This window comes from Vitis riparia, chromosome 16 (genome assembly GCF_004353265.1).
Source record: "Vitis riparia cultivar Riparia Gloire de Montpellier isolate 1030 chromosome 16, EGFV_Vit.rip_1.0, whole genome shotgun sequence".
NCBI lineage: Eukaryota > Viridiplantae > Streptophyta > Magnoliopsida > Vitales > Vitaceae > Vitis > Vitis riparia.
The window spans coordinates 12,566,796-12,579,876 of record NC_048446.1 but is presented as its reverse complement, the minus strand read 5'-3'; the positions used below and the strand labels follow the sequence as shown (position 1 = coordinate 12,579,876).

The 13,081-nt window shown below is 29.6% G+C and overlaps 1 protein-coding gene and 1 pseudogene across 1 annotated transcript; both read right to left on the bottom strand.

Moving 5' to 3' along the window:
- Positions 1 to 1,374: 1,374 nt before the first annotated feature.
- Positions 1,375 to 3,284, bottom strand: LOC117933266 (protein SRG1-like). Its single transcript, XM_034854647.1, has 4 exons — positions 3,030 to 3,284; positions 2,539 to 2,783; positions 2,116 to 2,440; positions 1,375 to 2,031 (listed from the first exon to the last, which is right to left on the bottom strand). Exons 1-4 carry the CDS (start codon positions 3,282 to 3,284, stop codon positions 1,783 to 1,785), a joined length of 1,074 nt encoding a protein of 357 aa, XP_034710538.1. The 3' UTR covers positions 1,375 to 1,782.
- A 2,920-nt stretch (positions 3,285 to 6,204) lies between these two features.
- Positions 6,205 to 7,910, bottom strand: LOC117933509 (annotated as a pseudogene).
- Positions 7,911 to 13,081: the final 5,171 nt, after the last annotated feature.

The following is a 13,081-nucleotide window of genomic DNA, read 5'->3' as shown; positions in this document are numbered from 1 at the left end:
TTTTTCAATATAATAAATAATTTTATAGGTTTTTAAGAATGTTCATAAATTTGATCAAATATCAATTTTTTTTTTTAAAAAATAAAAAATAAAACACTTTAACGCAACCTATCATCATTGCCAAACCAATTCTACTTTGAAGTTAAATTCACCTGGATCCGTGGGTGCCTCGCGTCTTTCCCATGGCAACTAACCCTGAATCCATCATTGGTTCATAGATTTGATCACTTCAAATAAATAAAAAATATTTTTTTTAATATCAAATAAATAATAAAAAAGGGTTCGCTATAAAGGTAGGTACACCTAGGTCTCCATGTCAACGATGCCAACTGTTAACATGTTAGCCCTATTGTCATCGTATGCCAAACCAATCAAGATTTGAAATCCGGTAAATATGGATATACTGGTACTTAGATTTTACGAATATATCGAAAATAACGATGAATATTTTGATAAAAATATTGTGAGTAAAGTAAAAATTATTTAAAATTCATGAAAATATTTGAAAAAAAACTCTAAAAAATTATAAAATAAATAAAAATATAAATTTTAAAGTTATTTTATAAATATAATTGACATAAAAAAATATAAAATAAATAAAAATACATATTTTAAAGTTATTTTGTAAATATAATTGACATAAATATTGTTATGAAGAAAAACATCTATATGCAAGGATATATCGGTCTTAATATATAATTTATTATTTATCTTATCAAATTAATTTTAATTTATAAAATATTAAAACTTTGTTATTATCATCATTATTTATATTTTAGTTTTTTTTTAAATAAATTTATATTTTTAATATTTTAAAATAAAAATATTCAAAATTAAAAGGATTAATATAAAAAAAATTAAAAGTGAAGTGCTAATAATTTTTTAAATTAAGATTAATGATATAAACGATGATACATTTATTATTAAAACTATAATTTATTTAATTCAAATGCATTTAATAGTGTGAAATAAATGATGATATATATATATATATATATTATAATATTTATAGTTTTAAAATTTAATTACCATATAAATAATATAAAAAAAGACTTATTAAAAAATTATAATATTAATTTTTATATTTTTATTAATCGATTAAATATAATTTAAAATAAAATAATTAAAATTAGTTTTTTTTAATTTATTATTGTAATGATTAACCTTAACAAATTTAAATTGAACATATATTATCGGACAATATCTTAGTCCAATGGTAGCCAGGGATTGAACCCAAGCCCAAGCCTTGGTTCAAATCCCCTAGACTGCCCACCTGGGGTTCTCAAAAAATCGACAAAAATACCAAAATTTCATCCGATAATAATATCATAAAATTTTTTTATGTTTCAAACACCGTCTACTCAAACCGTTTCTTTTTGACAGGAATCAATAAGAAATATTTGAATCTGATTCATCCAAATGTAGTAGTATACTAATGAAGATAACTATTCCAATTTCATCGAAGTTGAAGAATCAAGGAATTTTTCCTAGAGATTAGGATAACTCGAGAAGTTTTGATTGAATTGTGATCCAAAGAGGAAAAAGAATCGAATAATCATTTTATGAAAATGGAATAACCGTCCATTTTGTGTTGTGTGCATAGTGGGTATACACTATACAATCAAATATACAAATATAAAAATCCCTGGGATGATTCATGAATTTGTAATAGATCTATGAGGTAAGGGGTTGTTGTTGAGAAATCTAAAACTGGAAAGGAATTTTAAAATTCTTATGGAAATGGAATCATAGTCTAAATAGAATTATTCTTCATTGTTTGTCTCATTTTTTGATCTTCATATGCTCCAGGTAAGATTTTCCATCCAGCTTGCGAGAGAAGAAATCTTCGTAGTATTTTTCCATGCCAATTCGTTTGAACACTGGGGGGTTTTGAGGAGTTATCAAACCAGCAGCGGGTCCAATCTCAGCTGAAAATTTGGGGCTGAAAAACATGGCAATAGAGATCCTCTCTTTTGTACTATTTACAGTTGCCCTATGCTCAATGCTAGTATACATCCCATTGCTCACAATCTGCAAATTAAACAGCAAGGATCACTACTGTATAGCCAAAAAGAGAAGCAAATTCTAGTAAAAGAATAAGAAGTAGGGGAAAACCTCTAGAATGTCTCCCACATTAACTACAAGTGCATCTGGGAAGACGTTTACAGGAATCCAAACCCCATCTTTCTTTATTTGGAGGCCATCTACTTCATTAACTTGAAGAAGAATGGTGATGCCTGTAGCATCGGAGTGAGGCGCAATGCCCATAACCATCTCTGATTGTGGACATGGAGGATAGTAAGTCATCCTCACTGCCTGCTTTCCATCATCAAACAACTCTTCCATTTCTCTCTTGTCCAGCTTTATAGCTTTAGCCATCAACCCTAGAAGTCTCATGGCGAGTTTCTGCGACTCTGATATGTACAATTCCAAGTTATCCCTGCAGTGATCAAGAGAAAAAAAATATGTATACTTGACTGGTAGAAGAACAAGAATTAAGTATCTCTGAAGAAGAATCAGAAGAGGGATCAAGAGAACCTTAGTGATGGAGGGAGCTGTGGCAATAGATGTGGCTTCCTCCTATGAATAGGGTTGGTTAACATGTAAAACCTATCACCCCAGTCAAGTTTTTGATCTTCTGATCGGATTATAGACGGCCCATATCCTTCAGCATCACCTGGCGTCTTATATTTCATCTTCTCTTCCAAGGGAAGCTTGTAAAATTCTACAATCTCATGTTTCAGGTTCTCCACAAGGGAGGAACTGACTCCATGGTTCACCAACTGTGCATCAACCCAATTGTTAATTTCTATGATGTTATTAGAAAAACAGGACAAAGTCCATGGAATATAAGGGTCTGTTTGCCCCAATTAAAGGGAGTCTACTTTATACAAATTATAATGCACAAACACTTCTTGGTCTTCACAGATTAATGAAACCAGATTTCATGCTCATCCAAACACACCCTAAAATTTCCAGTGCAATAGCATTAATGAGTAGATAAACAAGTGAAGATTGTAGAGAAAAACCTGAAAGAAGCCCCATTCTTTGCAAGCTGAGTGCAACTTGTCTAGTTCAAAATCTGTGGTTTCACTCATAATCAAACGTTTCATGTCGATGGTGGGGATATCGGGCAGGGCAGCATTCTCTCGGAGAACGGGACTCTCCTGATCCTCCAAGAGAAAGATTTGTGGCACTGTAGCCATGGGCTGTTTGGCCAGCTCCTGAATACTCAGTATAGAAGGAGGAGTGCCAAAGCTTGAAGACGGTATCGATGATGCCATTGCTCGTTGACCTAACTGAATGCCTCCATTCAGCAACACTAATGTATGTATTTATAGAACAACAAAACCATTTAGCGAACATGTGCCTAATACTCTGCCTAACATTCATGTTAAGCTAGCAAGATCGATCCATAATAATGAGAGTTGGCTTCTAAATAAAGATAAATTAGAAGAGACGCTTCAATATTTCTTTATAGATTTCTTTGTTTATAGTGAAACCCATGTGGTGTGTGACCAACATATAAATTATACTATGCACATATTAACCATCACGTGAAATAAGATGGTCAAACAAATGATTACTTATGGGTTGGAATTTTCCATCCAACAGCTATTAAGCGTATCATTGAAATTGAAGGCCCTTGCGATGCATCAACTTTGACTTGCCCACTTCTTGAATTCATCTTGATTGATGTAGCTCACAACAGTTCACTTGTATACTTATTCATGTTCACTTATGATTTCTACCGAAGATAGATATCATTGTAAACTCATAATTTTGTACTACCACTCACTTATGTATTTATTCATTCATGGATATACCCCTTGTACTTGATTTGATGTGAAGTCTTGATTTTTCTCGTTCTATTGTTTTACAGTACCATGCATTAAAAGGTGTATTAATTTAGTATGCAAAGATGACCTCATGAGTCAAGGGTGGTTAAAATTGGGGCTTTTTTTTTTTTTTTCACTTGTATGGTTATTTTAAAAAATGGTACTTTGAAAAATAATTCTTAAAACATGGTACTTTAAAAAATAATTTCAAATCTATGATATTTTTACCATTTTGAAAGGTGTTTCTTGAAGAGACATTTTCTATATTTTTCATATTATTCATAAATGTTAAAAAAAAAATTGAATTTACACTAAAAGTGTCTTTTGAAGAGACACATTCCACAATTCAATAAAATTGAATTTATATTAAAGGTATCTATTTAAAAGACATTTTTTCATAATTTTTTTATTAGTTATACACGTTAAAAAAATTTGAATTTATACTAAAGAAATATCATTTCCATAATACCATGAAATCAAATTAATACTAAAGGTGTCTTTAGAAGAGACATCTTTGATAATTTTCATATCAGCCTTACAGTGAAAAAAATTGAATTTACATTGAAAGAGTCTATATAATTCCACAAAATTGAATTTATACTAAATGTGTCTTTTAAAGAAACACTTTCCATAATTTTTATATTAATCACCTATCAAAAAAATTAAATTTTTACTAAAAGTGTTACTTGAAGGAAAACCTTTCGATATAAATTTAATTTTATGGAATTGTGAAATGTGTCTTTTGAAAATACACTTTTAGTATAAATTCAATTATTTCAATAAATGACTGATAAAAGAATTGTTGAAGGTGTCTCTTCAAGAGACACCTTTAATATAAATTTAATTTTATGAAATTGTAGAAAGTGTGTCTTAAGAAGACATCTTAAGTATAAATTTAATTTTTTTATATTATGAAACTGATATGAAAACCGTGAAAAATGTCTATTTAAAAGACATTTTTAATATAAATTCGATTTTGTTGAATTATAAAAGATGTCTATTGAAGAAACACTTTTAATGTAAATTTAATTTTTTTAACGTATGTTATTAATATAAAAATTGTGAAAGATGTCTTTTCAAGAGACACCTTCAATGTAAATTCAATATTCTTGAACATGTAATATTTATATAAAAAAGATGTAAAATATTTTTTCAAGAGACACCTTTAAAAGTGACAAAAAGTGTCATAAATTTGGAAATAATTTTCATTGTACTGTATTTTAAAAAATTATTTTTAAATTCACCGTACCATTATAAAAAATCCGATAAAATTGGACAAAGGTTGCATGCACAAATATCAAAGGCTAGTTTCAAACCAATTTAAGAGGGAAAATTTTGAAAATTTCGATTCTGCATGGTAGAAATTGAAATACAATTGTTCTAGATGGATTTCCGGATCTCGATTTGATTTCCAATCGATTTCTGAGGGCGTTAAATCGATTTTTTTTTTTTTTTTTTTTGGCTTGGAGTGTCTCAAACTTGCTTCTAAATCAGTTTCACATCTAAAATCATTTTGAACGTTGATTTCATATTTTAGCAGCCAAACCGAATTATGGGTTCTCAGAATCGAAATTTCAATTTCAATGCACCAAAAATTAGAATAAAGATTGGCCCGAGATCAATTAGACGCAGCTCTCCATTCTTTTCCTGTTCTGGTTTTCCATGCTTCTTATATTTTCGATCTATTTAGGTTCATTTGTAAGTAACATCCCATGTTAATTATACTATTTTCTTTTACTAGTTACTATAAAAGTGTGTTTGACAATAACTTTAAGAAGTGTTACTAGCATTTTTAATACTTGAAAGATAAAATTTTTTAAATATTAAAAAGATTAAAAATACTTCTTAAAATCATCGAAATGTTTTTAATGAAAGTATTTTTTTAAAAATAATTTATGAAGTGTTTTTTCAAAAAATGTATAAATAATTTTTCAATCTTACAAGTTATTTAAATTTTTTTAAAATATTTCTTAAATTTTATCAAATATATATTTCTTTTTTATTTTTATTTTTAAAAATACACTTTTAAATCAAAAACGTTATTTTAAATTATTGTCAAACAAACTTTGAGTAAAATTTAAGAATGTATTTGATAATGTTTTTATTCGAAATGTTTTTAATAAAAGTGTTTTCTTTAAAAATATATTTCGAAAAATCATTATGTTTCTTAAAAAAAATTATTATATAAGTAATTTTTTATATTTTGAAATGTGACTCATAACAAAAATATTCTTTAAATTAAAATCGTTTCCTAACGTGACTCGCAAAGGGATAGTCGATTCACTTTCGTCCATGGTGTCTAGCGACTTTCCCATAGAGCCTAACCTAGAACTCATCATTGATTCATAGATTTCAACACTTCAAATAAATACAAAATATATTTTTTTAATATCAAAATAAATAATAAAAAGAAGTTCACCATAAACGCAGGTACATCTCGCCCTCTATGTCAGCGCCTGCCAACTGCTAGCATGTTGGCCCTATTATCACACTTTGTGTGCCAAATCAACTGCCTAATTTGTCCCAAACCATTTCATTCTGTACTAATCATTTATTCACTGTTTGTCTCATTTTTTTATCTTCATATGCTCCAGGTTAGATTTCCCATCCAGCTTGCGAGAGAAGAAATCTTCGTAGTATTTTTCCATGCCTATTCGTTTGAACACTGGGGGGTTTTGAGGTGTTATCAAACCAGCAGCGGGTCCAATCTCAGCTGAAAATTTGGGGCTGAAAAACATGGCAATAGAGATCCTCTCTTTTGTACTATTACAGTTGCCCTATGCTCAATGCTAGTATACATCCCATTGCTCACAATCTGCAAATTAAAAAGGAGGATCACTACTGTGTAGCCAAAAAAGAGAAGCAAATTCTAGTAAAAGAATAAGGAGGGGGAAACCTCCAGGATGTCTCCCACATTAACTACAAGTGCATCTGGGAGGACGTTTACAGGAATCCAAACCCCATCTTTCTTTATCTGGAGACCATCTACTTCATTAACTTGGAGAAGGATGGTGATGCCTGTAGGATCGGAGTGAGGCGCAATGCCCATAACCATCTCTGATTGTGGACATGGAGGATAGTAAGTCATCCTCACTTCCTGCCTTCCATCATCAAACAACTCTTCCATCTCTCTCTTGTCCAACTTTATAGCTCTAGCCATCAACCTTAGAAGTCTCATGGCGAGTTTCTGCGACTCTGATATGTACAGTTCCAAGTTATCCCTGCAGTGATCAAGAGAAAAAATTTATATACATGGCTGGTAGAAGAACAAGAATTAAGTATCTCTGAGGAAGAATCAGAAGAGGGATCAGGAGAACCTTAGTGATGGAGGGAGCTGTGGCAATAGATGTAGCTTCCTTCTATGAATAGGGTTGGTTATCATGTAAAACCTATCAGCCCAGTCAAGTTTTTGATCTTCTGATCTAAAAGACGGCCCATATCCTTCAGCATCACCTGGCGTCTTATATTTCATCTTCTCTTCCAAGGGAAGCTTGTAAAATTCTACAATCTCATGTTTCAGGTTCTCCACAAGGGAAGAACTGACTCCATGGTTCACCAACTGTTCATTAACCCAATTGTTAATTTCTATGATCTTATTAGAAAAACATGACAAAGTACATGGAATATAAGGGCCTGTTCCCCCTGCACAAACACTTGTTCCCTTTGAACCTAAAGGGTCTTCACCGTTTTAAAATATGTGTACATGATTAAGAGAAGCTCATGCTTACATAACATTAGGAACTTTCTCCTACGTGAAATATCACAATTAATGAGTAGATAAACAAGTGAAAATGGTAGAGAAAAACCTGAAAGAAGCCCCATTCTTTGCAAGCAGAGTGCAACTTGTCTAGTTCAAAATCTGTGGTTTCACTCATAATCAAACGTTTCATGTCGATGGTGGGGATGTCGGGGAGGGAAGCATTCTCTAAGAGAACGGGACGCTCCTGATCCTCCAAGAGAAAGATTTGTGGCACTGTAGCCATGGGCTGTTTGGCCAGCTCCTGAATACTCAGTATAGAAGGAGGAGTGCCAAAGCTTGAAGACGGTATTGATGATGCCATTGCTAATTGACCTAATCGAATATGCCTCCATTCAGCAACATTAAGGTGGGCATTTATAGAACAACAAAACCATTTAACGAACATGTGCCAAATACTCTGCCTAACATTCATGTTCAGCGATCAGATTATTTTAAGTTGGCAAGATCCATAATAATTAAGGAGAGTTGGCTTCTAAATAAAGTTAAATTAGAAGAGATGCTTCAATATTTCTTCATGGATTTCTTTGTTTATAGCGAAACCATGTGGTGTGTGACCAACATATAAATTATAATATGCATCACATTAATAAGATGGTCACGTGAAATAAGATGATCAAACAAATGATTAATTATGGGTTGGAATTTTCTATCCAATAGCTATTAAGCGTATCATTGAAATTGAAGTCCCTTGCGAGCATCAACTTTGACTTGCCCACTTCTTGAATTCATCTTGGTTGATAATTTCTTTTTATTAAGCGTATCAGCACCTCCTGTTTTTTTTAATAATATTTTTTATTTTCATTAGTTTAGTTTGATACTTGTTTCACCAATTTTTTTTTGGATTTGTTACACTTTCTTTTTTTGGTATTAGTTTATATACTTGAAGCTTAACTTTTACTATTTATTATATATTTAAATTAAATTAATTAAAAATAAAAAAAAATTCAAATGTACATAATTATACATTTTTATGAATAGATCAACCACTTGATTAACAACTAGAAAAGGAAAAACCAAAGAATAGAATAAAGATTGTACCTCATCTTTCTTCAAATAAATAAAAATCTTGGATATACAAGATACAAATAAGGAGATCCTTGGAACTTTATAAGATGGGTCATTGTTCATGAATATGGACAATTCTATGAAGATGCATATCATATATATAATTAGTTATACACACAATATCTTTTAGCTACTATATTGCAGGTGCTTTTAATCTTGAGAGGTCATCAAGTTAACGTTCAGGTATGTAATTGCTTTGAGTCAAATGGTGTCATTGCTAGGGAACCAACATTTCCCAACAATGATAACCCTATTTACTATTAACTATAGTCATCTTTTTTCTATTTTTTGACCAATCAAGACAATCTATAGAGAGTAAAGGGAGAGTCAAATGGCATCTTTGCAAGGGAATTGATGTTGTTTTGTAGCTTTGGTTAGCTTAATTTATTGTTTGTTAGTAGTTGAGTCACGTTTTTGAATAAATTGGATTTATTGTGAAGATATGGTTGAGATATGTGAGAAATGGATCATTTGAGGAGCAATGATTTTTTATTTTTCACCCAAGTATGCCACTCAAAATTAGTCAAATTTCTTAAAGAGTTTTTATAAAAAAAACTTTCATAGAAAATGATATGAAGATATTGGCAAATATTGGGAGAGATATCAATCAAGGTTTGTTGAATGAGAATTCGCCACCTGATTTGGAAATTTAGGAGATCACTGAATATTTTTAGAATGGTTTAAATCATCAATCTCACCAATTTATAGAAGTTTTTTGTGATCAATTTTTTAATAGAACTCCAAAAGAATTTTATTAGCTTTTAAATGCTTTGGTTGGAAGAACATTAGGAGAGTGCGGAGAGTCAACTTCAAAACTAGGTGATGACCTATTGATTTTAGCTTAGAGGAAACTCTAAATTCTCCTATGCTCAAATTACTTGATCACTTGATGAACTTAGGTTTGTTCCTTATAATCATCAACAAAATTTTGATGCTATATTTAGAGAATTCTTGTTTCAAGTATTGGAAATAAAAAGATTACCTAATGGAATACAATGTCTAATTTCTCAAGTTGTAAATGAAAGGAATTTTTTTAATAAATACTTATATTACTCGAGTTGATTTCAGTGATGATAATGATGATATTTCTTTCACTAAGTTGCTTGAGTTTCACCAAGAATATTTGATTGAAACTAAGCTTGAGGTTTTTGAAAATGAAGTCACTAGCAATGAAGAGAGTAATTATCCTCCAATTCAGCATGCTCATGTTTTAGATGCTTTAATTAAGTGAATGGTTTAATGAAGGAAATGATGATTTCCAACATGAATTAATGCATAATCAGCTTATGAACAAATGTTGAAGGTGTTGTTAGACTTAGAATCTTTAGCCTATTTTGATTTTGATTTTTTGCATTAATATTTAGATGATTTAGTTGTAGTTAATAATAAGCAAAGTATATTTTTTATCTATATGATTTTTTTTTCTTTTTTTATGTTCAATTCTGGACTTCTCAACTGATTACAAGTGGACCATGCCCTCCATTTTGTAATGGATTTTGAGAGAGCTAGAATAGGGTAGTGATCATTTTGATTCATAGTTGAGGTGAGGTGATCCTTGAAGTTTGCCTCATGCCATGTACATAGTAGACATTTTAGTTAGTTTCCTTTTTCGCTATTACTTTTTAATCTTGTGCATTTTCTTTGTTCCCAATTTTGACTAGGAAAGCTAACATGAGTTGAATGCAAGAATTTCATTAAGGAAAGTGATGACATAGATTCTTCTTTGAAGGACTGGTGTTGAAAGTATGCCAAGAGGTAAAGACAAGGATGTGTTCGAAGTTACTAATTATACTCATTTTGTTAAATTTGATATTGATGTTCAGTTCTTATTCATTTTTAAAGGATAAAGGAGTCTCCATTTATTTAAGAGAATAATAACAAGTCAAGGTATATTGGGTTTTGAAAGGTAAAAGATACAATTTTTTTTTTAAAGAAATTTGGAAATCATAACTTCCTCTTTTTAATAAACTATTTGGATGGATTTTTTGTAAAGTAGATATTGCCCGTTTTGGGCCCAACAAGGTTGTCATGACTTTAAAATGGAATTCATACTTATATAGTATCATAAACTTTTTTCCCTAATTGATGTGAGATGTCAAACACCCCTTCAAACAACCACAACGTTATTATTGTGTATTACAGGATTGTGAGACCAAACAGACAAACTCTTTTCTATATGATCAAACAAACCCTTATATCGAGGTCGAGAATTGGTTTTAATACTATTTATGTTGACTCATTCCCAATCATACAGATATTATTTGCTTTAGACCCAAAAGAACCCTCAGTATTTTAAAAAGCGTCTATAAGGTTAGAGGAGTTCATACTTACACAGCGACAAGAACTTTCCCTTATATCTGATGTGGAATGTCACATTTTCCTAATAAATTATGTTGGTATCATATTGTGTTTGAAGATGATGTAAAACTCCATGGAATATTTTCTTTCTTAAGAGGTGGACATATGATCTGCTGTATATTTCTTATTCATTTTTTTTTTGCTGTTAAAAGGTATCCACTTTTTAAGGAAGGAGCCATTCAAAGAGTCAACCACTTTGAAACTTAAAATGATGCAAGTTGGTGAGGAAATTGGGTTATCACATTTTTTCAATCCAAATTTGATGTGAAAAGGATGAATTTTGGGAAGAATAAAAAAATTTCAAAGGGAAAAGGAAGCTAGTTAGAAAATTTGATACTAAAATAGTGATTTGAAAAAAAATCAAAATTTGGTTCAATTTATTTATTTATTTTTATATTAGAAATGCCCAATTGAAAATTTGATATTACCTGGAGCAGTTCCCATTGAAAATTTTGATACCAATAAGGACGTCCAATTTTATTGTCAAATTTTGGCAGTGGCTAAAAATCTAGTATTAGGTATCTAAATATTGATACCAAATATTGATACCCCATTTCAATAAATTATGGTATCATTTTTTGTATCTCAATTTCCAATATCAAATTGTATATCAATTACAATGAGACCTTTTAAATTCTAAATGCTTATGTCATTAATGTATATTCTCTGCATTTTAATACTGAGATTTTAGAGCTCTAGCATTTCAATACACATCACTTTAGGATTGTTTTGCCTATTTCTAGTCATTTCAAGATCAAGTTAGGGTTTTCACTTACACTTCATTCTTCCTATTGAGTGAAATGTGGGATTTTGTTGTAGAAATAAACATTTGGAGATTATGGAATGTTGGATGGTTATTGCTCATGATATTTGAAATAAGAAACTAATATTATTATATAATATATTATAATATTTGGATGGTTATAACATCTTAATTTTATTATTTGGAAATTAGTTATATAATATATAAGTCATACTTGTTCAGAAAGTCTACATGTCATAGTCTATTTGATGACTTTGTTAGATAAGTTTTATCTAACTAGAAATATTATAACAATTAATTTATGAATATTGTTACATAACGGATAAATAGATATATAACATAGTCAAATCAAACTCAAAAGATGTGATAATTATATTCCTGATTAATGTACAAATATCAAACCAGACTTTCATAAATGATATTATTATAAGAATCAAAAAGTTTTTATAAGTTAAGAATAAACCATTTTGTTTTTTTTTTTTTTTTTAAATTTAGTCAAAATATTTTTAACTATTATCCATAAAGATGGTGGATCAACTTTGACTACAATATTGCACTTTGGACTATACAACTGTAGTTTCAACTAAGATTAGTTTAGTTAGTAATTGTATTACAAGTTTAAAACTCAATATTTTGAATATTGTATTTCAAATGTAATACCTTATTAGTAGTCATTGAGCTCAAATGTCCTTTTATCGTACGATAACCAATCTGAAAATTGGAAATATTAAAGAGAGCGATAAATAAATAGAAAGATGATAGTAATTTATCATCTAAAAAATATGACATATAGAAAGAAAGTGATTTTAAAGAAGGGATAATTTAGATAATTTATCATCTATATTTTCTATTTTATTACAAAATGAAATTAATTAAATAAATTATTTGAATTTGAATTTATATTAGAATATGATAAAAACCAATAAAACATTTAAATATTTAGTGGACGAATGAATATAGAGATTATAAATATAAAGTTCCTAGGATTGGAATATTAATACAAAGAGAAAGAAAAAAAGAAAAACATAAAGAAAAATTGTAATTTTTTTTCTTTAAAATTTGAGTGCCCATAAAAAATGCTAGAGGAAAAATTAAATTATTATAAAATTGTATTTTCATTAAAATTGGAAAAACTTAGAAAATATGTTTAAGATTTGTCCCGTTATTTTTTTGTTTGATAAGGTTTTCAAAATTGGAATATTAATAAGGAGAAAAAAAAATAAGAAAAAGAAAAGCCTAAAGTTTCCCTTCTTTTAAATTTGAGCATACATACAAAATGTAGGGGAAAAAAATTAT

Excerpts from the sequence above, each read along its gene's own strand:
- LOC117933266 (XM_034854647.1), bottom strand. The coding sequence starts at position 3,284 with ATGGCATCATCGATACCGTCTTCAAGCTTTGGCACTCCTCCTTCTATA. Across the intron at positions 2,784-3,029 it reads AAGAATGGGGCTTCTTTCAG|TTGGTGAACCATGGAGTCAG; the intron begins GTTTTTCTCTAC and ends GTTGATGCACAG. Across the intron at positions 2,441-2,538 it reads CAGCTCCCTCCATCACTAAG|GGATAACTTGGAATTGTACA; the intron begins GTTCTCTTGATC and ends TGATCACTGCAG.